Genomic DNA, 27,083 nt, shown 5'->3' with positions numbered 1-27,083 from the left:
CAATCAATCAATCAATCAATCAATCAATCAATCAATCAATCAGTCAGTCAGTCAGTCAGTCAGTCAGTCAGTCAGTCAATCAGTCAATTAATCAATCAATCAATTAATCAATCAATCAGTCAATCAATCAGTCAGTCAGTCACCAAACCAACCAACCAACCAACCAACCAACCAATCACTCACTCAGTCATTTAGTCAGTCAGATAGACAGACAGACAGACAGTCAGTCAGTCAGTCAGTCAGTCAGTCAGTCAGTCAGTCATTCAGTCAGTCAGTCAGTCAGTCATTCAGTCAGTCAGTCAGTCAGTCATTCAGTCAGTCAGACAGTCAGTCAGTCAGTCAGTCAGTCAGTCAGTCAGTCAATCAATCAATCAATCAATCAATCAATCAATCAATCAATCAATCAATCAATCAACCTACTTTAAAAATGAAAAAAAAAACAATATGGTTGACTAGATCACATGATTGGTTGTCTAAAAATATATAGATAGAAAGTACAGAGTAACTTTAGTACCAGCTTAGTGTCTGCTTACATTAGGCTGGGCAAGAAAACAGTGTGTAGTGTACTACAAGGCGTTCCATATCAGTCAAGAAGACGGCATGGATTCTGTGGTAAGTACTCATGTACTACATCACAAGTCATGACAAAAACTGAACCAACAAGTGGCGATACATATATAGACCTAGACACGTCATTTTGTTCAGTCCTGGTCAGCCCCTCTCTTCTATTTCTTCAGTTGTAGTAGCTGACACTCCGATCTTACAGACTAAGAAACATGAATTTGTCACAAAATATTCAGTCCACACAGCATTTATCAATCCAGATAGTCAAATCTGGGACTTGGCTACAGAGTCACACAGTTCCTGTCGGTGCTTAATAGATACCTGCTAAGTGAGTGATGGTATTAAATTGCACAATACAACAACAGCAAAGAGTAACATCTTTATTCAACATTAGTAGTGTAACAGTCAAGTTTCATTGTGCTGGGTTTGAAAACAGTTTTGACAACTACAGAATGGAAACAACAGGGCATGGTATGTCTCATACGATTTGACCCCATTCTAAGACACTCATGCTGTACAAAATAACCTATTCAGATAGCCCTTGAAATGGTGTGATGAGCCTCTTGTGAGTTCTGCACAGCTAAAGATTAAAAGCTCTCTTGTTTTCCGTTCACAATAATCAGAGATTTAACGGTTCATTTACACAAAACAGACGCTTTTTCTAGGATTATTTGTGCTGATTTTACAAATGTATTTCCCACCAAAGATTGAGCCCCCTACTGTATTGGCTAAGTACAAAGTAGTTTATAGAATTTACTCAATTAGCAGATCTTACTCAATTAGCAGAACTATAACATAGTTGTCATTTTTTATGCCCCCAAAAAATTATACTTTGTTCTCTATTCTGATTTGGAGTTCATCGCAGAAAGTGAATTACATGTAATTTTTTCTTGCTAAAACAAACTAAATTCTAGTGGTAAGGTGTGTGTCTACGGCTCAACAGGAGTCCATTAACCCTGTGTAGTCTGATTTCCTGAGGTTCATTTGTGTCTTTTACTCTTTAGACTTTGATACTAACTTTATCTGATCGTTTTCACTAATGGATCTACGTTAACATCACATACATGTACGCATGCTGTCATGAATGATAGACAGATGTGCTTCCTGGTTATACCCTGCCTGATAGTCTGTTTACATCATGAGTGGTGATTTTTGCTTTGCGGTCTTACTAACTGCTTTTTAATGCTAGTAATGGCAACCAAATAGTGTGGTTTGTAAATTATACATTCAAACTGATTGGTTTGAAAAAATACACTGAGACTGATTGGTCACAACGGGGAGTGATAACGTACGTCAATCTAATTGACTATATTCAAATAAAGTCATTATGTAAATGTACCATCGTTGAGATGAGCACAAGAGTGACATAATTTACATATTATGGTGAATAGTATGTAAATATCCACAAACAGAATACTGATAACTGCCATTGGGGGCGTGGCTAAATTAATTATTTGCCATGACTAGCAATTACAAGCAGTTACTGAGACAGCAAAGCAACATCGCAGATTGCGATGTAAACAGGCAATGATACCCTAGATGTTGGTTTGTTTGTGGACTGGAAGATTCTTTGTTGTGGGTACTCTCAATAGTAGCTTACTAGACATTATTGCAATTAAAAGGGTGCCCGCAAAAACAAATTTTACGGTCTACTACCTCGTGAATGATTTGAGTTTTTACTTTAAGCTTAAAGTAGAAATCTCTCTGCCGAAATGTTAATGAATTATTACAAAATATGTAATTAGCCACACCACAGACAGACAGACAGACAGACAGACAGACAGACAGACACACACACACACACAAACACACACACACACACACACACACACACACACACACACACACACACACACACACACACACAAAATCTCCCAAGGAACTGGTGCCAGTCTAATACATACCCTAAATAAGTTCGTCTATTTTCTTTTAACAATGATAGTGCTCATAAAATAAAATACAAACTGCACAACTAACAGTAATCATAAATTGTTCCGTAGACATTTTCTATTTTTTTTTAAAATTCATCAACCTCATCCAATGTCACTTACTGCTTGTAAAGAATGAGTATCACAACCAATTCTGTTTCCATAGCAATGAAATCAAAGAAAAAGAAAACAAGTGAACTTCAAGGTTGATTTATTGTTTGATGTGTTTTAAATTGGCCAATTAGTTTAGAATCACTTACATGGCCTGGAGATGTTGTACAAATTAAAGAGTGTGTGCAGTGTTCTGCTATAATGATACTTGAATTTATGCCTTGAAGATATCGTCCTACAAGTTTTGTGAGACTTTGCTGTATCTATAACCATTTCTAAACATCTGGTCCAACTCTCATATTACCAGAAAGTAAACCCAACCCTGCTCATTTCCTCTGGTTAAATTGAAAAGAAGAAATATCTCGATTTTGTTTCGTGTACAACTTTTGAACTATCGTATTGTACTATTGGTGAATCATTAAGTTTTTTTTTATACAGTTTTAACACCTTCATTGTAATCCTTGCCGTAAGATATAAAATGTTTTCCATCGTGTGAAACTTTAAACTCAAATGATAACATCTTAAATTCAAGGTTCTGCCATTTATGCGATTGTTACCAAGCCCACCTGTTTAGTCATCGGAGAATTATTTACACCTCTAGGGGGATGAAGGGGGATGTTCAAATGATTGACGACTTAAAGACCTTTAATTGACTTCCTGTAAAACACTTAAAGGAATTTTGTCCTGGTTTATTATCGAGTACGGTCTCTCCTTGGTACATGTACAGATGTATGTAGATCCTTGCTTGTATACACATTTTGTAGGTGGTGTTCCTGTGGTTAACCCATTGGCTAAACACTGTTTGCAATGAGTCATGAAAAATAAAGGCTACACAGAGATAAACATTTCTGTCTATGGCATGTGGTGTAGGCACAGAGTATTTCAAGTTCAACTAACCAAAATTCATTTTAAGATTTCTTAGTACTCTGGGATAATTACCAGGTAGTGTTTGTATTGTCAATGAGCTACAATAGAAGATAACCTCCATAAGAACTAGATTAGTCCGACCATCTTGTTACGCTATAAATATACAGACTTTTCATGTGTACATATAGACCTTGACAATCTCAAATAGTCGTTTGAAGATTAGAGCTGGACATTCTTATACCTTGGATTAAGTCTAAAATGCTCTTTGCTACTAATATTGCATTGGGAACTGTTCTCTCCAGTGAGACACTTTTATCAATATAAATATATACATATATATATTACAGAGATGTAGAACTGTTGATGAGTTTATAATTATGATCAGTATTACATTTCAGTTTGCTACTGTGATGATCCAATTTCACTAAAATATGAATTTTCATAATTGTAGTTTTTTTTTTGATGGAACACTTTAAGATAAGGATGCCGGATGTAAATAGAAAGAGTAACAATCCCATGACCTTTCCTTGACCTTTTTTGGGTCATGACCTCATCATTAGGGTCAAAGACTTAGTTGAGGGGGAACACACAGTTTGGATGTTTAAAACATCTGGAAGAATTTGATAAGACTGAGACTACAATGGAAGTGGGTTAATGGAAGGGAAGTCATGTTGTAGGATGGGCCAGGGGGAAGGAAATGTCATGTAATAATTTAGATAACATGTCTGGCTGTTCAGTGTTGTGTAACAGGATGGTATCATAATGCATACATACATGTATTTAATGCTTTGTTTCTGTCTTGCCACTGGAAGCTGTGTTGTAACATTTTGAAATATCACGCAAAAGACTAACGGAGAAGTTCATTGTATTTTGCATGTGTCCCATTTCTGTTTAACTTACGTAAGGTGTCTGTGAAAATACTGCGTATTGTTGTCGAGGAAAAATTTTGATAATATCTCGGAGGACTGTAAACTGGGAAAATATGTAGAGCTTTTGCAACCTTTGTACCATTGCATTGCAACGTCAGTAGGTAAAAAATTAGTGTTTTTGGAAATTTCTTGAGAATAAAGAGTTGCAAAATTCTGTGAAATGGGGAAATGTCAAAGTTAGTCTAACGTCACTTGCTATGTATGCATTTGCTGATAAAGTTAAAAAAAATTCAACCCAAATTTTGGTGGGAAATATAATTCCATGGAAATAAAGTATTCCATGGTTATATCCGTGTATGTCTGGCATGATGTGGATAAAGGTTGGCGAACTCTGCAACAGAGAGAGTAGAAGTCACACGTACCACATGATTACCTGTATATAAAATGTTGGAATGGAAATGTTGTTCGCCTCATACAGGTAATCACTGAGTTAGTACTGTGTTTATACGTCGTGTTAGCTCAGGGACCTGTCTTGGTGGTACCGTCTCTAGAAGCTCCGAGGCTCCACTATGTCACATAGCACAGAAACATGCATTGGTGGTACCATCTCCAGAAGCTCTCCACACACCTAGCACAGAAACTTGCGTTGGTGGTACCATCTCCAGAAGCTCTCCTTACCTAGCACAGAAACTTGGGTTGGTGGTACCATCTCCAGAAGCTCTCTACACCTAGCACAGAGACTTGTCTTGGTATTTCAAGTAGCTCTGAGCTTCTTGAGATAGTAAAACCAAGACGTGAGTCCGGGCTTACAACATTTTAGAAGTGGTATGAATATACTGCATGCAGTATGGACATTTTGGTCCACTGCATTCCATGTCCAAATGACTTGGCTATCTGCCTGAGCAATTCAAGTCAGGTATTAAACCAAGTCTCTCTGGGCTGGGTCTACTGAGGCGGCCATTGTCTGGATGCCAATGTGGTCTCTAACTAAACCACAGAGGAACTAGACTAAGGTGGCCCTGACACTGGCAGTGAAAGAAATATCTTACCAGCTTGGTTTTTACAAAATCAGTCTTCACTTTAGTTTAGCTTTTTGACCTGATAAATATATACTCTACTACAAACTAATAAAAAGTATCCTACTTAAATGACACTAACTTTGTGACCAAGAGAGACTATAGTATCATGAAGTGGAGTAAGATTCCAGACTAAAATCAGAATAACAAATCTGGTAACCCAACAATATATGCCTTTTATGTATCTCAACAATTGCATCTTTGTGTCAATAATTGGAGTTGATGTAGATAAGTGATTTGTTCAGATAGTAGATACCTGGTATGTGTGGATAGTACAAACTGATCATTTATGGTGACAATGGCCTTGTATTATAAAGTGCTCTAAATACCACAGGTGTACACACCCTGTCAAATGTTTTCTTTTCTAATTGACCATCAAGGTATGTGAGCTTTTGATAAGCAACATGTGTCGTAAATCTCACCATCTGACCAGTTTTGTTAGCCCCGGAAACTTGAGATAGTCACAGCATGACAAGTCTCTGGGGCTAGAGATAGTCAGACAGTCCAAGACTAATCTCCTAGCTAGAGAGAGTCTGCAGACAGCCCACAAAAAATCTGGGTAGAGATATTCTGCGGGCACAGTCCATGAGAAATCTCTGGGCTAGAGATAAGTCAGACCATGGCAAATCTCTTGGCTAAGTTTTGTAAATCTGACTTCTACATGTTTGCTCAAAGAATGTGAACTTTTCACCTGTAAAACCTTGATTAAATTTGTCAATATTTGATGTGTATTTAGATAGTTTGGTTTCCATAGCAACTGCATACCTCAAGTTGACTACTGGACATAGGTTTGGTTATTAGTAGGTGTAATTGATGTAAAGTTTATTTACTACATGTTACTGAACCAGACACTAAATAAACAATGCAGAATATAAACCTGTCATTGTAGTAGTCTTGTTGTTGTTGTTGTTGTTGTTGTTGTTGTTGTTGTTGTTTTGTTAAAAAATAATCCTGTTGATGTCAAACAAAAATTGTAAACCAGTGAAGTCATAGATTAGAGTCATGTTACCATGGAAATACATGATTTGCCTTTAAATGGGCATTGTTTTGTGTATTTAAGTAATAAACAAGAGTAAACCACATAACCAATGAAACTGTATATCATCAAATAGTAGGACACATCACAAGTCTGTTTTCACTTAGTATGTTTGCTCAACTTGAGTTGAAAGATTCTAATTAATCCTTCGTGCTAAATAGACCAGAGAGTATGATTTACAATATCATATATATACCACATGCAAGGCAAATAAACAACAAATATGGGATTTATACCCTTGTCGCTTTGTTATGATGATGATGAGCCTCTACATCATTAGTGGTACGCTAAATATGGCAAGACCCCTTAGGTTACTCGTATTTTCATTGGCTGAATGTAGAAAAATATTGGGGGAATAATATCAGCATTTATGAATGTACATGTACCTGTAGTAGATGGATGTAGTTAATGTAGATGAAATCTCATCTACTGTGAATGAAACTTCGTCTACTGTAGACATTTTTGTAGATGAAACAGTGCCTTGAGAACTTGGTAGATGAAGTATCAAGAGGGTTCATCGACTGTAGATCTACTGTAGATGGAACTTGTCTACTGTAGACGAAAATAGATCTTACTCTAGACGAAATTCATCTACAGTTCATCTACCTGTTTGGTAAGGGTAGCTAAATACATACGTACTTGATCAAGGCATTGTATATATAACGTGTGTTTAAGCTGTTTGTAGATGTGTATACATGTATTTCAAGTGGTTATAGAAAAGTAACATTTCTGTTTATTTCTATTCATTTCTTGTAGGAGATCACAGTACAAGAGTTAGACATCAGTCAGCCGTGTCTGAACTGTAATGAGAGATGTCCAGGATTTCAGCCACATTCATGGAGGTAAGTGTGAAATCTTGCGTTTATCGAAGTTTCAAACTTATATTTGTAGTAGCAGGCCTGTACTCTGTTGCAGGCCTGTATTCTGTTGCAGGGCTGTAGTCAGAGCTGCAGAGCTGTACACAGAGCTGTAGGGCTGTAGTCAGAGCTGCAGGACTGTACTCAGAGCTTCAGGCCTGTATTTGGAGTTGCAGGACTGTACTCTGAGCTGCTAGGCTGTACTCAGAGCTGCTAGGCTGTACTCAGAGCTGCTGGGCTGTACTCAGAGCTACAGGGCTGTACTCAGAGCAGCAGGCCTGTACAAAATTCACCAGTGAAAGGAACAGCTGGTGTAGCCTATAAATATGACTTTTAGAGAAGCTACATATATGAATTCATATGATACACATAACACTTACCGAAAAAAAGTGAAAGAAAAGTAACACCATCATTAAAATGACTTCTTTGCTGATCTGAAGCTACTTTTAACTCATGTTATGATTATCAATGTACAAATGACATTGAAAAGATCAATAACTGAATCAAATTATGGAAATATGTGTGAAAACATTGATTTTGATCGATTGGTCGCTGTTCTCATTCCCAGGAAAACCTGTTTGAATTGTCGATGTCTGCGACTAGAGCATGATGTGATACATGACAACTATGTCACTGTCAAGGAACACATGGGGTTGGAATCAGCAGAAGATCTTAGTACAAAGGGTGAAAAGGAACGTGCCATAAGTCAGGGGTATTCTTGGGTACCTGCTGGGCTGTCAGCTGAAAAGGTAAGAAATGTTGTGTATGGCCATAGGGGGCGCTAGCCACTCAAATTTGCCCGCAGTATTCTGTGTCATGCTTAGCATGCATTGAGTGCATGCATTTCCTGTGATATCAAGGAATTGGTTACGATAACATGATTCACATTTTGAACGACTTATGGACGTTTTTGTTTAACATCCAACACAAAGAAAACGTTTTCCTGGCTTTCCTGGTTGGCTTTAAATAAGTTTGAATTTCATGTCATGAACTTGTTGTAACGACTAGTGATTTGGTCAAGACATTTCTGTGGAAGAAGACAACTTGTGTATGAATCTTAGTGCTTCCATGATGAATGTACATAGTATTATATGATTATAGCTGATAACCTTAATCCCAGTCCTCAATTCTCTAGTTTAAAATAAACAATGTGAAGGTATTGAGCTGTACCAAAAATGATATTTTGAAGAAAAAAATGAGGATATGAAAAAGGTATTGAAAAAAAGATAAGACACTGGGTCAATTGTTATTGAATCCTACCTGGTTGACATACAAAGAGATGAAAGAAACTGTGAGTGTGATATCGTTAGTAAGAGACAAGATTGCTGGCTAGGTGGAAAACTGGACGTTGTGATGCTTTCTAGAAGGACGCCCTCAAATGTATCATGTTGTTATTCTTTTGTTTTCACAACTGTAACATTTATAGTACAATTCCAACACCCTAAGTTACTATTTAAACATCTGCTAAGTGTGCCAAGAAACAAAAAAAGTGAAAATGTAAGTGTATAAACTTTAGATTTATGATAATTTTTTCTCTCTGTTGATTAGATTGAGGAGTACATGAGTTCCTTGCCTACCAGTAGCATACCAAAGCTGCACACACCAGGAGAAACAAACCGGGATAAACAGATTATCCTACAAATCCCACGACAAGATTTAGCTCTGGATTACCTCAAACACCTGGAAAGTGACGAAGCTAAGGAACAATTCCAAGATTTCCTGGATTATAGAGATGCTAAACCCTTTGGAATTGGGATTGTGAAAGATTATTTAACTAAAGATGTGGTGAGGAATAATATTTTTTTTTTTTAAAAACAAGAAATTTATTAAAGTTGTGGTAATAAATGATGTAATGTTTTTTGTAGCAAATGTAGGTGTACGCATAGAAACATATCCTGGTAGAATGACAAAGGGTATTGATTTCTCTCTCCCTATTTTGTTCAATGGATAACATAATTTGGAAGTGAACCCCTCAAAGAATGTGTCACAGTAGATCTCATGCTAAATCCATAATGCAAGTTAAGATAGACCTGTGATATTAAATATGACATTTGATATTTTCATAAAACTTAACATAAAACAAAATCTTACAAATAGCGCCCCCTAGTGACCAACATTGGTGTATGAAAAAATTGAACGATCAAATTTGTCGAAAATCATTTTGGCATCTTTGGTAGCTACACCCAAATTCTAATTCAGCACACCATTTTAGCATATATCTTTTTAGATTAAACCATACCACCTTTCTACTTTATTTCCTATAGAATTGCCACAAGTGTGACGGAGAGATTGAAGTTGGTGAGATCGCTGTCTTTACCGAGAAGCTTGGAGAGGATATGTGTTGGCATCCATATTGTTTTTGTTGTAGTGTGTGCAATGAATTGTTGGTGGATTTGGCATACTTTGCTAAGGACGGCAAGATTTACGATGAACGTCATTATGCTGAAACAGTCACGCCAAGATGTGACTCCTGTGATGAGGTTAGTGCTTGTAATGTGTTGTATTAAAGTACAGCAGAATGCTATAATAGTATTTATAGCAATTATTAGAAAAACAAAGGAATGCATAAATTGGCCACTAGGAGTGCTATTCAGAAACCTTCCAACCAACAAGGCTAGCCTCAACTGTGAAGAGATATTCCTGTTGTTCAGCTTGAATTAGATTTTGTGAATGGGTATCTGAAAAGGTGGCCTGATATGTTGTATCTTACAAACTACAGCAAGGCCAGGCCTACAATAGTTGAACATTGTAGCGTATTTTGAATATATGGTCTTTTTTCAGTATTTCACATCAATGCATTGTGTCATGGCGAAAAGGTAGACAAAAGTCTTGGCAAGTTGAAATAGTTCTGCTGCTCTTGTTTTCAATATTGTAATTATTAGGAAATCCTGAAGTTGTTAAACATTGTATTTTGATACTGTTAAAGCAATTGATGTCCAAATTGTTGTTGCATCCCTGTATGTAAATGAGTGTGCAATCATTCCATATACACACAACTTCATGTGAACACATAGTTGTATTTTTGTGTGTGAAATTTGCTGTTTAAGATACACCTATGTGGTAACACCAGAACCCCATGATGACATATATGTGAGTGCCAATGTACATATACTTGGGGTATTTGTTCTTTTTGGTAGTGTCCTTTTTCATTCCCCCCCCCCCCCCCCCCCTTATGGGATAAGAAGAGTGTCCACAACAACTGATCCCTCACTCTATACTTTCATTCACTATGCCATTGAAAGTATGGTTACAGAAAACACTGCAAGCATGCCTGCAAATACCCCCCACCCCAATGAACAGTATGCGACACAAACATTCACCTATCACCGAGTTCTATCAAAGTATGTATTCATCAGATGTCAAATTAGTCTTTATTTATTTGATGACAGTACTTTATACAGGTCTATTCAATATTTCATCTCATAAGTATGGTTCACAGTTATTGTTCTGTGATGACATGATACTTTCAGAGGTCAAAGTTGACACAGTTCACAGGAAGTGCTGACATTAGGTTCTGACCTTTGACCTTTCGCTGTCACTGAATTTACCAATAAATTAGCAAAGACTTCCTTTAGTGTGGACCTTAAATCTAGGTTCACCTCATATTTTATATTTTTCGTGATCAAACAGAAAAAAATGAAAAGTTACGATTGTTAGGTCGTGTACTTTGTCCATGTTATAGACTAAACAAATCCCACCCTTAGTGTTGATTTGTAGCAGAGATTAAATTGTATGTCATGTGAAAATGCTTTTAAGTGTTCTTTTAAACTTGACTTAAAAACTTGAACTTGAAATTGAAGTGATAATTTAGTTGTTTTAAAATATGCTAAATTTGTCCTTGAAAAAAGCTACAATTTGCATTCCTTTTAATAAACATATACATTATCGACCACGATAACGACAACAGCAACAACAACAACAACAACGACACAACAAATAATATCATTAACAACACAATCAAGAACAACAAATTGGAAAGACAGTTGATGTACTTATATAAATGTATCATAGGCTACAAACATTGTGAAACACTGACATTTATTTCTGATCAAATGTTGTTCAAAATATTTTCTACTGGTTGATTTCACTCGAAATCAGTATTTTTCAGTGAACATTGAAAAATTGTAAGACTGGGCTAATAAAAGGACCAAATATTTGAGACAAAAGAACTGATATTATATATGCACACTTTACTGTAGGTGATAAATGTGAACAACTAAGGTCCTTGAAATGACAGATATGTCTATAGCTTGAAGGAAAGTACATCGCAGACTTGTAGTAAATCATTGCTATGCAGTACAGTGTACTTAGTATGTACAGTCTGGTATATCTATGCAGATATGGGGAATCAAGGGGTTTGTTGACAATGTCTCTCATCCATCATGCCTCTTACGAATGAGGTCGTTACTAGGTCATTGGAGGTCGTTGCTAGGTCAGAGAAGTCAGTCGAATGCATGCTATCAGATTTTGGGGGATTTAGAAAAAGTCAAAATTTAATTCACAAATTTGTAAAAAATTGGTCCTATATCAATACGTACCTGTATGAATGAAGTTGCTACTATGTTTTAAACAGAATTCATGTTTTTCGATATCTCTCTGCTGAGGGAGAAAATTATATTTTAGTATAATTCTTGTGCTTATTAACATTCGTAGCCTCAAACAGGAAAACTTGCAGACAGCAAATCAGTCATTATTTTTTTTTTTTCATATGCAAATATTCTGTAATTTCCGGTTTAGCAGCCATCACATCTGAAATTTTCAGACAAAACATAGCATTATAATATTCAGTTTTGTCAAGTTTGAGATTTTATATTTGAAGTCTGCATCTTTTTAGTTGTAAAATATTCTCGGAAATACTATCAATGCATGACCTTGCACAGCATTGACATAGAAAAATCTACATTTCAAAAGAAAATCAAACAAAGAGAGAAAATTTATCTATGTTTAATAGTGTCTGACCCAGAATTCAAGAGTCAAGATAATACACAATGCAAACTTTAAGGTCATTTGTTTCAACTACCGGGTGGCGTTACTGACAAGTACTCACCGTCATAAAGGTGTTGTAGACATAAAGGGTGACGCAGCCACATAAAGGTGTTTGCAGTCTTTTTTCAACGTAGTCTGGGATTAAAATAGTTGGAGAAATGGATAATCCATCGCCAGAGTTACATTATGCTCAAGAAGTTCAACGAGAGGTATAGTATAAGTACAGTCATATTGGCGAGAAATCCATATTTTCAGAATGTGTTTTCTGTGTTCAGTGTGTAGGTAAACATGTACCCTACTTCACCAGGTATGGGGGAGTTCTCTACCAACGTTCGAGTACAAGGTGTGGAAATCAGATTCCCATTTTCTGTTACCGGGGATCTCAAACTGTAGCCAAAACACTGATGTGTATACGAATGGTTTAAAATCAAGGCTTTATGGAAGTCTTTTCTAGAGAGGTACTTTTCTGAAATGGGTGCTCAGGAGTTGAAGTGTCGAGTCCTCACTCATAGATTTTCACCACTCTTGAAGCACAACTTCAGCACTATACTGCGTGCATATCATTGATCAGTTTAGAAGCACTTTTCTGGAATTTTTGGAGAGATCTGTCGTTAGTTTATAGTAGGTGTGAAAATGCTTCAGTCCCTACTTCATCTCTCCCTTACCTCTTCAATACAAACATCAGCTTTATACAAACTATCAAAGGAGAGGTCTACATCTTTGGAATGTTTTAGATGTATACGTGCAATTTATAGCAGCCGTAAAGGTGGGCAGTCTGCAATCCAGGCTTAAAATTCTTGTATCAGCTTACAAAATGTTTGCTGTAGAGGTATGCCACAGAGTAGCTGTTACAGTATTTTCAATACGACCCCAGACTGTTTTGTTGTACACTGTTAAATATTCTCTTTTCAAATGATGTGGGGGTGGTCTCTTAAAAAGGTGGGCCGGAAGTCTATAGTACAATGTACGATTTCGTTTCATGCATTTCAACTAACTCAGAAGGGTAAAATCACTTTTGATTTTTGTCGCCATAGTTATAATCCGATTGTATCGCTATGGTAACTATTAGTATGGGGAATTGGTACACAGTGCACCTGTCAGTAAATGTCTTATATTACCTTTATAAAGTGTTATTTTCTACTGTAATACTCTGACAGCGATGACCCAGAATGACCTTAAAAAAAAAAGACGTAGCTCTATGAGCTGTTCTTTTAGCACAATCATTGTTACATAAAACAGAAAACAGATTGTGTTTTGTGTGGTTTCCAAACAAAATTGGAATTGGTACACAGTATACACCTATAAAGGTGTCAAGTTAAATCTCTTGATTTCCTTGCGTGCTAATTTCCACTGTATGTGGTCAGACGGCGATGACCCAGAATGACCTCAAAAAATTGTAGCCCTGTACACTGTTGATATAACACACTACTAGTTGTTGCATAAAAACAGATAGTCTTTCATGTGGTTTACGAACAAAATTTCTTTTTGACTGAAAATATTATTTTGATTTCCTCACAAGACTGCGTGATATTTCTTGTATTACTGGATGTGAATCGTGGTTTAAAGTAATTAATTACACTATATCCTCTTTGTGGTCTAATTACATTGATCAAGTCAGAGATGCTATTATTTAGTCAATGTAATTAAAGTCTACTGTTGCAATAACCGTGGCATAGAAATGTAATCTCTCTTTTGTTTGACTACCGTCTCTGTGCTCATAGAAGGCAAGATAAGATAGCCAGTGATTTGAATTCTAAACATTGCAGTAAACACACAGAACAGTCTACAAACGTATTCAGTATAGCACAATGGAGACTCTATACTTGCCAAACTTTAAATCCATGTTGTTTTGTTGTATAGAATATAAAGGAAATTATTATGCTATAGTGAGATGCACTGTAGACTAAAAAGTAAACCTGATGTAAATAGGGCACTTGTACTTACTATAATTCTATGCTTCTCATGACCCCAACCGACCCTATGTTTCTTCAATCTAGCAAATTGACCCATCATTTACAACGATCTTCTACCAACTGTATCCCTTAGCCTGTCTCAAACTGACCCATTTTTTACAACGATCTTCTACCAACTATATCCCTTAGCCGGTCTCAAATTGACCCCATCATTTACAACGATCTTCTACCAATCGTATCCCTTAGCCTGTCTCAAATTGACCCATCATTTACAATGATCTTCTACCAACTGTATCCCTTAGCCTGTCTCAAATTGACCCATCATTTACAACGATCTTCTACCAACTGTATCCCTTAGCCTGTCTCAAATTGACCCCATCATTTACAACGATCTTCTACCAACTGTATCCCTTAGCCTGTCTCAAATTGACCCATCATTTACAATGATCTTCTACCAACTGTATCCCTTAGCCTGTCTCAAATTGACCCATCATTTACAACGATCTTCTACCAACTGTATCCCTTTAGCCTGTCTCAAACTGACCCATCATTTACAACAATCTTCTACCAACTGTATCCCTTAGCCTGTCTCAAATTGACCCATCATTTACAACAATCTTCTACCAACTGTATCCCTTAGCCTGTCTCAAGCTGACCCATCATTTACAACAATCTTCTACCAACTGTATCCCTTAGCCTGTCTCAAGCTGACCCATCATTTACAACAATCTTCTACCAACTGTATCCCTTAGCCTGTCTCAAGCTGTGCTAAAACTAACTACTTTCAGCAAGTTTCTATATTGATCACAGTGTAGTCTTTCACTCCCTGATGTTTAATTGTAAACAAATTGTTGATAAGATCAAGGCTGGTTAGTCACTACATACACAGATAATATGACACACATACACTCACTCACTTCACTCAGATGGTAAACAAACAACTCCAACATTTGATGTTAATATAACAACTAGAACACAATATGACATTGCAACTTGGTTTATAATACCAAATTAGATAGCCCACAGTGTTGATATCCTGAAGACTCTACTTGAAACTCCACTGGTGAAACATACACTAATTAGATGCACTAATTAAACCTAATTAAAGTGTAATTACAACGAGAAACTTAGAATTAAGAACAGGTGCCCTTATTGGTATTCCCTTTAGCAAAAGAGTGTTTTTGTCAATCAAAAATGATAAAAACTCTGTTTTCTTGTGGGTCGCTACATAATTGGGGGATTGGAGAATGCTAAAGTCTGGTGTGTTGTGGCAAGAAATTGGTGTGTGTTAGTGGCATGACAAATTAGTTTTATGTAGAGAACACATTTCTCAGTACCTGCAATAGCATTTTACCTCATACTAGAGGGTCAAAATAGAGCAAGAAGGTTGACTTATTCTCTCACATGCCTATAGTAATGCATGTGAAGCAAATATGTGGAGCAGAAGTTATGATGTTGAGCAAGAAAGTGAATGTTCGTTATTTTTATGATTTGCTTAGGCAGTAATATTCTATTTCAGGTACTGAGAATTGTAGAATAGTGACCATTCACTGACAATGTACTTTAGTGCTATCCATGGCATCCAATCTCAAGATCTCTCTTTAAGTCTTGATGGTAATGAGATGATTTGATATCACGGGAAGCATCTAAACTATTGCCAATGATACAAATACACTTCATGCCAGTGAGATTTGACATTGATCTTACCCTAGTAACGCAAACTCAAAGAGCTGTGATGTAAGTCTGGATATGTAGTTTTAGTTCAGGCAGTTCCCCGTTTTATGTTATCCTAAAGTTTGTCAATAACTGCTCCTTCTGTGCTGTTTTCTGAGTGACGTAAAAGATTATTTAGATCAGATTGCATGTCACAGATATGTGTACTAATTTCTAATTTCGTATTTTAACGTAGTGTGATTTTCACAAATAAATTGTTGCAGTAACTATGATATCTCCAAAGTCTATGTGCAGCCATCTATGTATACAATGCTAATTCTAGAACTTCTCCTTAGGCACCATAAGTTAAAGTCTTTGTTTGCCATCCGCATGTGGGTAGGCGCTTGTTAGTAGAATTAAAAAAAAAATTCTCAAAATTTCCGCTGAAGGTCTTATTTTATTATTGTGCATGGAAAGACTTACACATTCCTTCAGAATAACTACACCTATCTCTAAGGAATTGTTTAAAACAATCAAACTTTGGATTTTGACATTTATATTTCACCAGTGTAGTAGATTTAGGTACACACAGAAACTGAATCAACAGAAAAGTGAATTTTACATGACATGCTAGCATTGTGTTTTTTTCTGTGTTTTTTTTCCATGTCTGCCTGGTAGGTTTTGGGGAAAGTTAAGGACTGCAAACAAAGTATTTAATTCATGGCGCCTAATATTTCAAAATCTATGAATATTAAGTACATGAGTGATGCTCTGAATTATCATACAAGCAATGAATATCAATAAAACATTACTGAAACAGTTTCACAGTTTGAGGCCGACAGATTTGGATGTGATTTATTCACCGGACTCAAAAAAACACCCATAGGATCAATTGAGTATCAGTCTACCTTTATATCTCATTTATGTACACTGGAAAAAGAATATATTTCCTGAGAAAACCTGCTTATGAATGAGTTAGAAAATGAAGCCATTTTTGTATTTCTTGAGTAAACGAAGCAAAGTCTAACGTTACTACAGAGATTATGCACATTGTTGTGTTAAATGTGTAGATAGAATAGTTCAAGGTCTATTTTAGTCACTGAAATTTGAACAAATATAACATGAATAGGTACCAATTGATCAAAATACGAGTAGGTAATTGTAAAGAGTGGAGGTAAAATCTATCCCGCCTAAAGTCTGATTGGTCTGGTGAATTTGTAGATGTACAAGAACTCCATGACATGTAATTGAATAGTGATATGTCAAATGATACCAGATTTGTCCACTGTAAGGTTCTAAAACTGCAACATACTTGTGAGTTTTCTCACCTAGTTGTGAATACTGTCCAGTGTTCAGGACAATGTTTACAACGTACTTCAACCCTAAACACTGTCTTTGCATACTTACCATCGTATGAGTGGTAAAGCTATCAATCAATCCAACATCCAGTAGTGAGGTAGAGCGGCCATATAACTTTGCTGTACAATCGTCCTTCCTTTAGCTCAGCAATCTGACAAAAAGTTTAGGGAGCTTCTCTATGATCTGTACTCAGTGTGTGTTTAAATCCACTATGTACAGGTAGATACCGTTGACTATGGTCTAGTCATAGGAATGTACTTGAGGGGGGAGTGCAGTGTTGACAAGTTTGTACTCAAAGACATTAATTTGAAACCGGATATCTGTGATGGATGATGGATGAAAGGTGACTTGATAGTGTCAACAATTGACATAATTTACAGACAGGCTGCACATTCTGTAGATTGTAGTCGATGATATGGCTTGGTAAGACTGTGTTTTGTAGAGTTTATTGATGTCATGGAACATCTAGTGTTCAATATCAAGACACTTCAGGTCTGTCCATGCATGGACTATTAAACCTAGAAACTCAGCATTGGCTTTCACCAAGGCATAGCTAATTACTGCTGGCTATGACAGATTCTGTTCTGGTGAAGTTGTCGCTCTGTTTTTTTAATGTCTGGGGATCCAGATTTCAACCACAACCACATGTATTGCCATTGTATACAGCATACAATATTAATATCATTAAACACATTTCACTCCGAAAATTAAAATTTCAGATTTTGTGTTCTTTATAGTAACTTTTTGTGAGAAATAAACAATGCCATGGGGGAAAAGTGTCCAAGTTAACAATGAAATTTATCAAAGATTTACGGGAGAACAGAAAGATGTTTTCAGGAGAGTTAGTTATTTTCTTGTAATTATGTTTTTAGTGCTGTAAGTTTCTTTTCTTAATTGAATTGTGTTTCTTGCCAATTCAAAGGCCACTAAAATATTATCATTACAGATACTCATATTCAGACTCGGTTTTAATAATTAGCCAGGGTTTGGGAAAAATGATATTATTAAGTTATTGAATGTTGTGTTTATTAGTTTTATTATCATGTAATGGGTTCATTTATCAGTTTTAATAGTCAGTAGTTATATCATTAAATGGTAACAAGAGTAAAGATGTCTGTCATTTGTATACTCAGTTATAACACACATTGTGAAAAGTATCACGTGTCAGAATCAACTATCAGTACATATGAGAGGGGGGGAGAGATGGAGAGAGAGAGAGAGAGAGAGAGAGAGAGAGAGAGAGAGAGAGAGAGAGAGAGAGAGAGAGAGAGAGAGAGAGAGAGAGAGAGAGAGAGAGAGAGAGAGAGAGAGAGAGAGGAGAGAGGGAGGGAGGGAGGGAGGGAGGGAGGGAGGGAGGGAGGGAGAGAGAGAGAGAGAGAGGGAGGGAGGGAGAGAGAGAGAGGGGGGGGGGAGAGATCGTGTTGGGAGCGAGGGAGGGGAGAGTTTGTGTGAATATATGTAGATATATGTAGGTATTTCAGTCATACCTTTCTAAAAATCACCACAAACTAGCAGTTGTTGAGCTGAGAGCTGCACTGTACAATATTTTACCCACAACTCTCTCTGATTTGTACTTGTTGGACATCATCTCCTTGAAGTCAGACAGATCTCACCAGTGTACAGGGTTTTGTTAGAATATTTTTGCCATTTTCAAAATGTAGAATTGCCACTGATGAGTTTCTGAATACATATTTTCATTGGTGCTGGTATCAATGATTTATTGTAGAAGGAGCTGTAGCAATTTTAGAAATTTGTCAACAGATTTTCTTGAAAGACATGCAAAATATTTTCTACGAAACTAAGGAAAATATATGCACCTGTTATGACTTTGCCAAAGATATAGATATATTTGAATAGATATGACAAAAGAAATTTACATACTAAAACTCATCATACACACTGTCTACCCAAGTTAGTGATACTTTGACATTGAAAAGTGTTTTATTCAAAGTACATGTTTCATTTAGTTGTTTGTACATTTTTTATGCAAAATTTAGAACTTTATTTTTGATTCCCAAACATACTTTTGTTACATACTAATTAAATGTAATTACTATGCTTAAAATGTTGACAAATATGGGTTATTGAAGAAGTTATAAAATAAGGAACTTCCAAGCATACCAATCAGAGAGAATTATGGGTAATATATTGTACAGTGCTAGCTGTGATGGTGGCAAGTAAGTGGGAGTCTACCAGATACAATTCATGCCCTATAGGTAAGAGAGTTATACATGTAGGTATACATGAAGTGAGTGCTATTTTGACCACAGACAACCATCAATATAGCAGAGAGATGAAACATCTATCATATTATGATAAGTTATTATATTTAGAATAATACATGCAATCCAGCTGACTTCACAACACATGTGTTCTTGAAAAATTGTATGGAGACTTCAAATAAAATTCCTTTCCCATTGCTTTGACATAGCAAACATTTTCCAGTTGTAGACGATGCAATCCACGTTTGATTTATTTTTGTCATCTACTGTTACTAGGTAATTGAGGTCATGACCTTGTATAGTAGCTCCAGTAAATGTAACTTCATTTGGTTTATTTCTGGCTTGTTGGAGTCTTGCAGTTTTGGGTCATGCATGCGACCTTTCACCTTTGACCTAGAAGGTTGCACAGCAGAAATGGGTGGAAATAATCTGGAGTTAGTCAGTGTTGAGGATGATGTTAACATGAAGGATGGTCAATTTATCAGTTTACTGGTATATTAAAGTTGCAAACTTCAAGTTTAATATTGAGTATATACTTTCCTCAGTGAACGAAAAAACTGATGTGAGGGAGGGATGCTGTTTAGTCAAATTTTTACTTATATTAATCCCATTTCTCCCTTGTTTGTGTATTAATGTACACATGTATGATATTGGTATTGTCAAACTTGCTGATCAAGGCAAGCATTGCCCACTCGCGGCCGTTTGTTTTCTGAATCTGAATGGCTAAAGTCATTGGGGAAGATTTTGAACCACAGCTGTGTGCTGGTGCTTGGGCTGGCTGGGTTTGTCTGGAAAATGGAACTATTTATACATGTTTATCTTGTAGTAAATACCATTTCAAATTTAAGAAATTGCTCAAGTCAGAACAAATTTTTTTTTTTTTTTTTTTGGTTCTGAGCAAAAAGTTGACAAAATTCCTTAATCATCTATAGAGATACTGAGATATACAATATTTATTATGGAATAGCATCCCATTGGTATGTTTACACAAAAACATCTTGATATGTGTGGGAATTAGTTTACGTTTGTGATATATATTGTATGTCTCCACCATAGAAATGATTTTGCATCAGCTACGTGTATGAGTCGGATTTAATGAGATTTAGAGTAGTAAAAAGTTCGATATTTTGATACTCAAAAAAAGAAGAATTTAAAATGATTAATTATTCAAATATTATCTAGCGTGATCTTTAGGATATGTTTTCTTGCATTCGATTCTGTTTTAAGAAATAGTCATGTATCCTGAGATTTCACCTTTAACCTCTAAGGAATTTACAATGATCAGTTCCAACCATGAAAGTATTTGGTTGATACCATTTTGTATGGGGGGGTTACTATTGGAAGTGAAGGGACTGAGATTTACTAGTAAGGAAACAAATGGCATACAGTGCAGATATGAGATAACATTCTGTGTAATAACTTTTTCAGTATGAAATTCAGAAGTTCAGTATTTTTACTGAAGGCAGAACCTTGGTAAAACTTAAAGAGGATAATGATGGTGGTGGTGGTGGTGGTGGTGGTGGTGGTGGTGTTGGTGGTGGTGGTGGTGGTGGTTGGTGGGTAGGGGAGGATCTGGGTACAGAAAATGTTACATAATTTTAATAGTGAACGTCAGTATTGTTTATTTAGAATTAAAATGGCTTGGATTTACAAACTACAACTAGTTGCACACTAGTGGTTTATTCTTTTCTATTATTAGGAAAGTGTAGATTCTCACACCAATATAATTTACTTATTTCATTTAGATAAAATTACTAAAAAGTTTCTGTGTATTGAATATTTTAGAAATACTTACTTTGCAGTTAATTTCATTCAGATTTCACCAGTGATGTTGTGAAATTTCATATTTTATAAAATGTGATGAAATATTGATTTAAAATTTTTTTCTGAAATAGTGTAATTAAGCATATTGAAAATAGAGAAGGAAGTCAATTTTGTTACTATTTGCCATTTTTATGTTAATTCTATGTTTTGGAAGGACATGAAAAATAATTTTTGTTGCAAACACTCAAGTTATATATTCAAAGTTGTGTGCAATATTTTCATACCATTCACTGATGTAGAAAATTTGACCTTTGACCTCACACTCGATAATTGTTATGACTGTAGAGACTTTATTCATTGTTGTAGAGTTCATTTCATTTATGCTTGTTGACCTCAGAGTAGAATTGATTATTCCAAATTAGGCAAAGCAGTTATTGAAATTGTAAAAGTTAACGATAGTTGCCAGAGTTTAAATATGACACCAAAGTGGTTGCTGTAAAGAGCTGGGATATTATGATTGTCGTAGTGCTAGATTGGGTTGCATCGAAAAGTATTAGCTTACAGTTACATTTAGTCTGCAGTGAAAATGTTTGCTTTATCTTTAGGCCTACCAGACATAGAAAAAAAAACCTGCCTGTATGGAAATTTGTGTGACTTTTTTTTACTTCTTTTTGATACAAATTGTTTTGGAATTGTAGTTTAAGTTTATCCATTCTAAAATTATTGTTTTGGAAAAAAATCACAAAAATATGAAAGTTTGTGATAAAAAAAAATATAATTTGGCTGTATGTGTTATTTTTTTACTTCTTTTTCATACAAACTATTTTAAACTGCAGTTCATGTCTACCCAAACCAAAAATATCATTAATTTTGGGAAAAAATTATTAAAATTTTTTGATCAGCAAAAATTGATTGGTTGGTGTCCACTATAGGACACATGAGTTGTCTGCTACTCAATTTTTCTGTCAAGAATTATTAAAAAAGCTGTTTTGATGCAGAGATTTTGCTGTGTTTATTTTGGAAAAGAAGAGAATTTCTAGCAAAAATAGATTAAATTGTCTGCTAAGTGCTATATAAATTATCTTTCTAAAGTTACAGAAAAATTGAAGTGTAGAGATTTTGGAGGAAATTTCCTGTTTTTTTCAAAGAAGTACTTCAGTTTAGAAATCAAGTATGATTTTTGTTGTTGCAACATGACAGAATGTGTGTGCCAATTGTTTTTAGCCAAGTTTCTGTGTTTTTAAAAAGTACATACCGGTAATGTCTGTTGGTTGTCTGTGTTACTTACTTGAAGTTATTGGTCAGTAGGCAGAGGTACTAGATCAGTGAACTGATTACTGAGGGACAAACTCCTTCTACTATATGCTCCTCCACACAAGTTTATATATGGTAATAGATTTGCACACAGTCCTGTTTGAGAAAGCATTCCTTGCCCACTGATCATCTTTTTTTGCACTCAGCACCATTGTGGTGGTGTACATTTGCAAGATAAAGGACCCAACGACTGAACTCACTCACTGCTGGTCAGCTTGGTTTCATCCGTCTTCTAGTTGGGGGTTTGTGTAATTTTCGGCCTGTTTCGGAGTTGAAATCTTTCCAACCTCGCAGTCATTGCTTCATTTGCAGGTCCAGTGAGACTTCTGCACCTTACTGTGTTCTTTGGGTAAGTTATTTTGGTTGTAACAAAAAATCTGGGAAGGCTGATCAGCAAAAAATATATGTCACTGTCGTCTGCAAAGTTTTAAATCAGTGCTGAACTAAGGGATATGGATGACCTTTTACATACCATCATGGAAAACTGTTTACTGCTTCATTTTCTTTGGGAAAAAACATGGAAAAATCCATGATATGTGTGAAAAACTATTTTTTGGGTAGAAATTGGCAACTTTTTTTTTACTAAAGCAATTTTCCATCAATATTTATTTACTTAGTTTTAAACATTTCTTCAGTTACCATACACTCAAATACATCACTCCCAGTCTGTTTTCATTCATAACTTTCATTTACATGTTTATGCAAATATTATTAATTCTTTATTCTAATTTTTGGTGCAAATTGAAACAAAAGACCAGCCAAGCCAGTAGAAACTGTAAAACATTGATATTGCAGGACTGTGTGTTTCTGATCAAGTTTGTCGTGTACGTCGTATAGAGTTTCATCCATTCAAATGATGGTAAATGATGTCCAAATTTGACAACAGCCGGATACTTTAAAAAAATCACTGTTTAGTAAAATTACTGACAAATTTCATATATATAGAGATGAACTGGGTCACTATTAGCTGATCATGTCTGCAGTTCAAAACTTTTGAAAAAAGTTTTTGGAAAAAAACAACTAACTTTTGTGTGTGGCTTTAGAAAGAGCATGCATTTTGTGTACTAAATGTTTTTTGACCAGGATTCAGCATTTGGTAAAACCATCATAAGTGGTGTGTATGTCATGGAAAACAATGAATCCTTGTTACTGTCGAAACTTTGAAACTTTGCTGTCTTTCTCGTTTCTTTTTATTGCCAGATAGTTATCCGAACTTTACGAACAGATGAAATTTGTCATTTTCATTGTCACTGAATCTTGAGGTCACGGCATAGTTCTATTAAGGTCATGTCAGGGGGTTGACTTGATTAGTTTTGACCTTGTTTCGACAGCCTGTCAGTTGTGGTTTTGGAACCTAGCCTACATTCTCACAAATCAGCTGTCTATATAACTCTAAAGTTGCCCCTCCCCCTTCTCAAGTGTTGACTCTACTGTTAAAGAAATCACCCTACATGGCCCCAGTGTACCAGAGTCATCAGTGGTATGCACTCAATTATCATTTACGTTATTTGACTCCTCCAGACAAACATTTTCTGTATCTTCTATAAAAACAATTCCACTAAAATTCTTTCTTCACCTTTAAAGTCACATCCTTGTATAGTGTCAGGTATTTAGCTATCCGAATGAAAATTTCCAACACTTCAAACAGTATTTGCCAAGTTTTTTGTATTAAACTTCTGGTCAGCTGTATATGTATGTGTCCTCATGTTCAATGTCAGCAAATTGTTGGAGAAGGTCAAACAACAGGAGCAATTTTGTAAGAATTCAAGCAATTTTTGTGGCCGTGTTTGTGGAATATTTGATTGACAAAGACCCAGCATGGTACGAGATTCTATTACATCCATTTATAAACTTTGAAACTTTTGAAAAGTTGACCCAAACAAGTCACCCCCCCCCCCCCCCCATAAGCTGAGGACTCGACATAGTCTGGATATACTAGTGAGCAATCCAAGGATATGCTAAATTCTTGTAGTGCGTTATTAATTTAACATTTCGTGATTTCATGAGTTGACCCAGGATTGATGGGGTATATCAAGGAGCTTTAATGATGTCTTTCATGGAATTTCAGATATCTTTAATAGTAGCCTGGTAACTCCATCACTGTAGTTTGTACACATCAAATATTTGACATCAGACTTTAAGATTTTCCACGTAATGTTGTACAGTTCACACATAGTTTAGGTATATAGAAGTTAGCAGCAAAGGAAAAGAAATTTTTACTTTGTGAATTTCTTAGACCTCCTTGCAGACGATGTATGGGATGTGATTCTGACTGTCCCTCAACATCGACGGAGAAGAGAGGGACAATGTCAGAATCGAGTCCCGACTTACTCCGTCTGCAAACAGGACTATGAATTCTCACTCCAGGGTATACATCTAGTTTCTACAGCATAGATAGAGGCTGCCTTTGATTTCTAAAATCAAAATAAAACAACAATATGTTCGTACAAAAAATAGAAAAGTGTGTTTCATTACAAGATAAATCAGTTGATACAATACATAATGACATGTAATTTGAATAAACTTGATGTTTTCAGACACCATTGTCAAAAAATAACTTTGGAAATATCATGAAATAACATATATTGTGATATAGTATGCTAATATCCATAAATACTGTATAGTAATGATATAAACCTAACAATAATCTAGTTTGATGTGGTGATATACATTATATCATGTAGTTTTTCACATTGAGTGTTTCAAAGGCTTAAAGTCTACTGTTCATTGAAACTACTGCAGTGTACAAAAGACCATTGTCTGAACACTACCAACCTATTCTATTTTTTAGGACGTATCTCATTTGTTCGACATGTTTTTCATGGTATGTATATGTAAAGATGCAGAGCTAAGCACAAGATAACGTCGTGTAATAACACAGTAGAGGTGTCCGACTACTTTGACCTAACACTTCCCTTCTCAGCTAGGGATCATGTTATATTAAAGATGGTACCACACTCTCAATTCCATTGATTATACCTTGTATCTCATTGCTTCACTGTGTGTGATCCCAGGTCTGTCAATGTTTGGCTTAAAGTCAGTCTCTATTGTGTTTGAGGAAACACAATACTATTGTACAGATAACAAAGGGTGTTCTTTATCTCCATGGCTATTGTGAACTTTGCCACTTTACAGTACTTCATCAAACTGACTCTTAATAATTGTTATTGTACCAGACATACCTGAATTAGAAGTAGTGTAGAGGAGGTCTTTTGGTTGGAGATTCATGATACAGAATGTTTGAGCTACACACATATTGGGGTTCATTCCCTGACATCTCCAAACGGTTAAAGTGGCTATATGGATGAGGATTTGGTATTTATTTTGGATTTTTAATTTATAAAACAATTTTATCATGACTTGCTAATGCTAGTTGAAAAATTAATATGAAACAACATCGAAAAAGTCTGTGTTTTTAACTCAATACATAGCAAAAAAAAAAGCTAAAAAAATGTATTAAAACTTAAAGGTTTGTTATTGTATGTACAGTAACAACCATTTTACACATTTATTAATGTTTTGCCATTTATTGAGTTGCAAACAAGGACTTAGGATATGTTGATTTTTCAAGTAGGAATCCATGATAAAATTGTTTTATAAATTAAAAATCCAAAATATATATACCAAATCCTCATCCATATGACCACTTTAATGTACCTTTATCAAGAGTTAATGTCAAGAGTGCTACCAAACTATTTTACTATGTGTATAATATTATTGTTAGAGAGAACTTTGTGGACATTTTAATAATTTCTCTTCTATAAAATTTTTTATTTGTCTTTTCTGTTTACCACATCATTTTCTCTCAGTAGGTGAGCTCTGAATATAGCCCCCCCCCCCCCCCCCCCACACACACACACACCTATCAGGGATAGAATTTTATTGACTAAATCATGAAAGACTAAATGTTCAACATCTCTGAATCTTAAAATTATGTTGTTAGTTTAATAAAAAAAAAAAAAAAGTGAAAAGTACCTTCCTTGAATTCAGACTACATTGTTATGTGTTCAGGTTTTGGAATTACAGTGACAGATATTATTCGAAACTTAAAAGAAGAATCCATATATGAAATAAGACACAGCTTTTGTTGAGAGCATGATAAAAATACTAAAAATTTGAGGTATATAGATTTGGTTCATTTACTTTTATTTGTTATAAAATGAAATTATTCTTCAGTGTGCAATGTATTAAATGTCTCACTAGGCCTATGAGACGTCAAATTCTGTAATTAAATTTCCCAGAATGCAATGCCATTATAAATCTTAAGTATAATAGTGCAGTGGTTTATGGGGGTTACATATTAAGTTTAATGGCTAAGATATTTACTGTGACCTAAATTATCTGCATTCCTTGAATTAGTTTTCATCATAAATGTACCGTTAATTCACTGATGGGATAGAAATATTTGATAAGTATAATAAATTAATATAGTGCTGGGTTTTTTTTTTTACTGGCCAGCTGCTAATTTGTAGGTATTAGTCTGTGAATGGTGTATTAAGACAAATCACACGTTTCTTCTCTTAAAGTATGATACATTGTTATTTCATTACTCCAAGTTTACATG

General features: G+C 35.4%; 1 protein-coding gene across 2 annotated transcripts in view; it reads left to right on the top strand.

Annotated features, from left to right (window-relative positions):
- LOC144432555 (four and a half LIM domains protein 2-like) overlaps window positions 1-27,083 on the top strand; it is a 75,155-nt gene that overhangs the window by 25,555 nt on the left and 22,517 nt on the right. Inside the window, exons 1-5 of one of the 2 annotated variants that reach the window (XM_078120795.1) lie at window positions 551-612; window positions 7,208-7,293; window positions 7,877-8,057; window positions 8,857-9,093; window positions 9,573-9,788. In XM_078120795.1, the coding sequence (XP_077976921.1) occupies window positions 601-612; window positions 7,208-7,293; window positions 7,877-8,057; window positions 8,857-9,093; window positions 9,573-9,788 (732 nt within the window). In that variant the 5' untranslated portion in view covers window positions 551-600. Of the gene's footprint in view, window positions 1-550; window positions 613-7,207; window positions 7,294-7,876; window positions 8,058-8,856; window positions 9,094-9,572; window positions 9,789-27,083 lie in introns of those variants that run through there. The other variant, XM_078120794.1, reaches the window with a different exon arrangement.

Source organism: Glandiceps talaboti, chromosome 3 (genome assembly GCF_964340395.1).
Source record: "Glandiceps talaboti chromosome 3, keGlaTala1.1, whole genome shotgun sequence".
In the NCBI taxonomy this organism is placed as follows: domain Eukaryota; kingdom Metazoa; phylum Hemichordata; class Enteropneusta; family Spengelidae; genus Glandiceps; species Glandiceps talaboti.
This window is presented reverse-complemented; position numbering and strand designations above follow the sequence as displayed.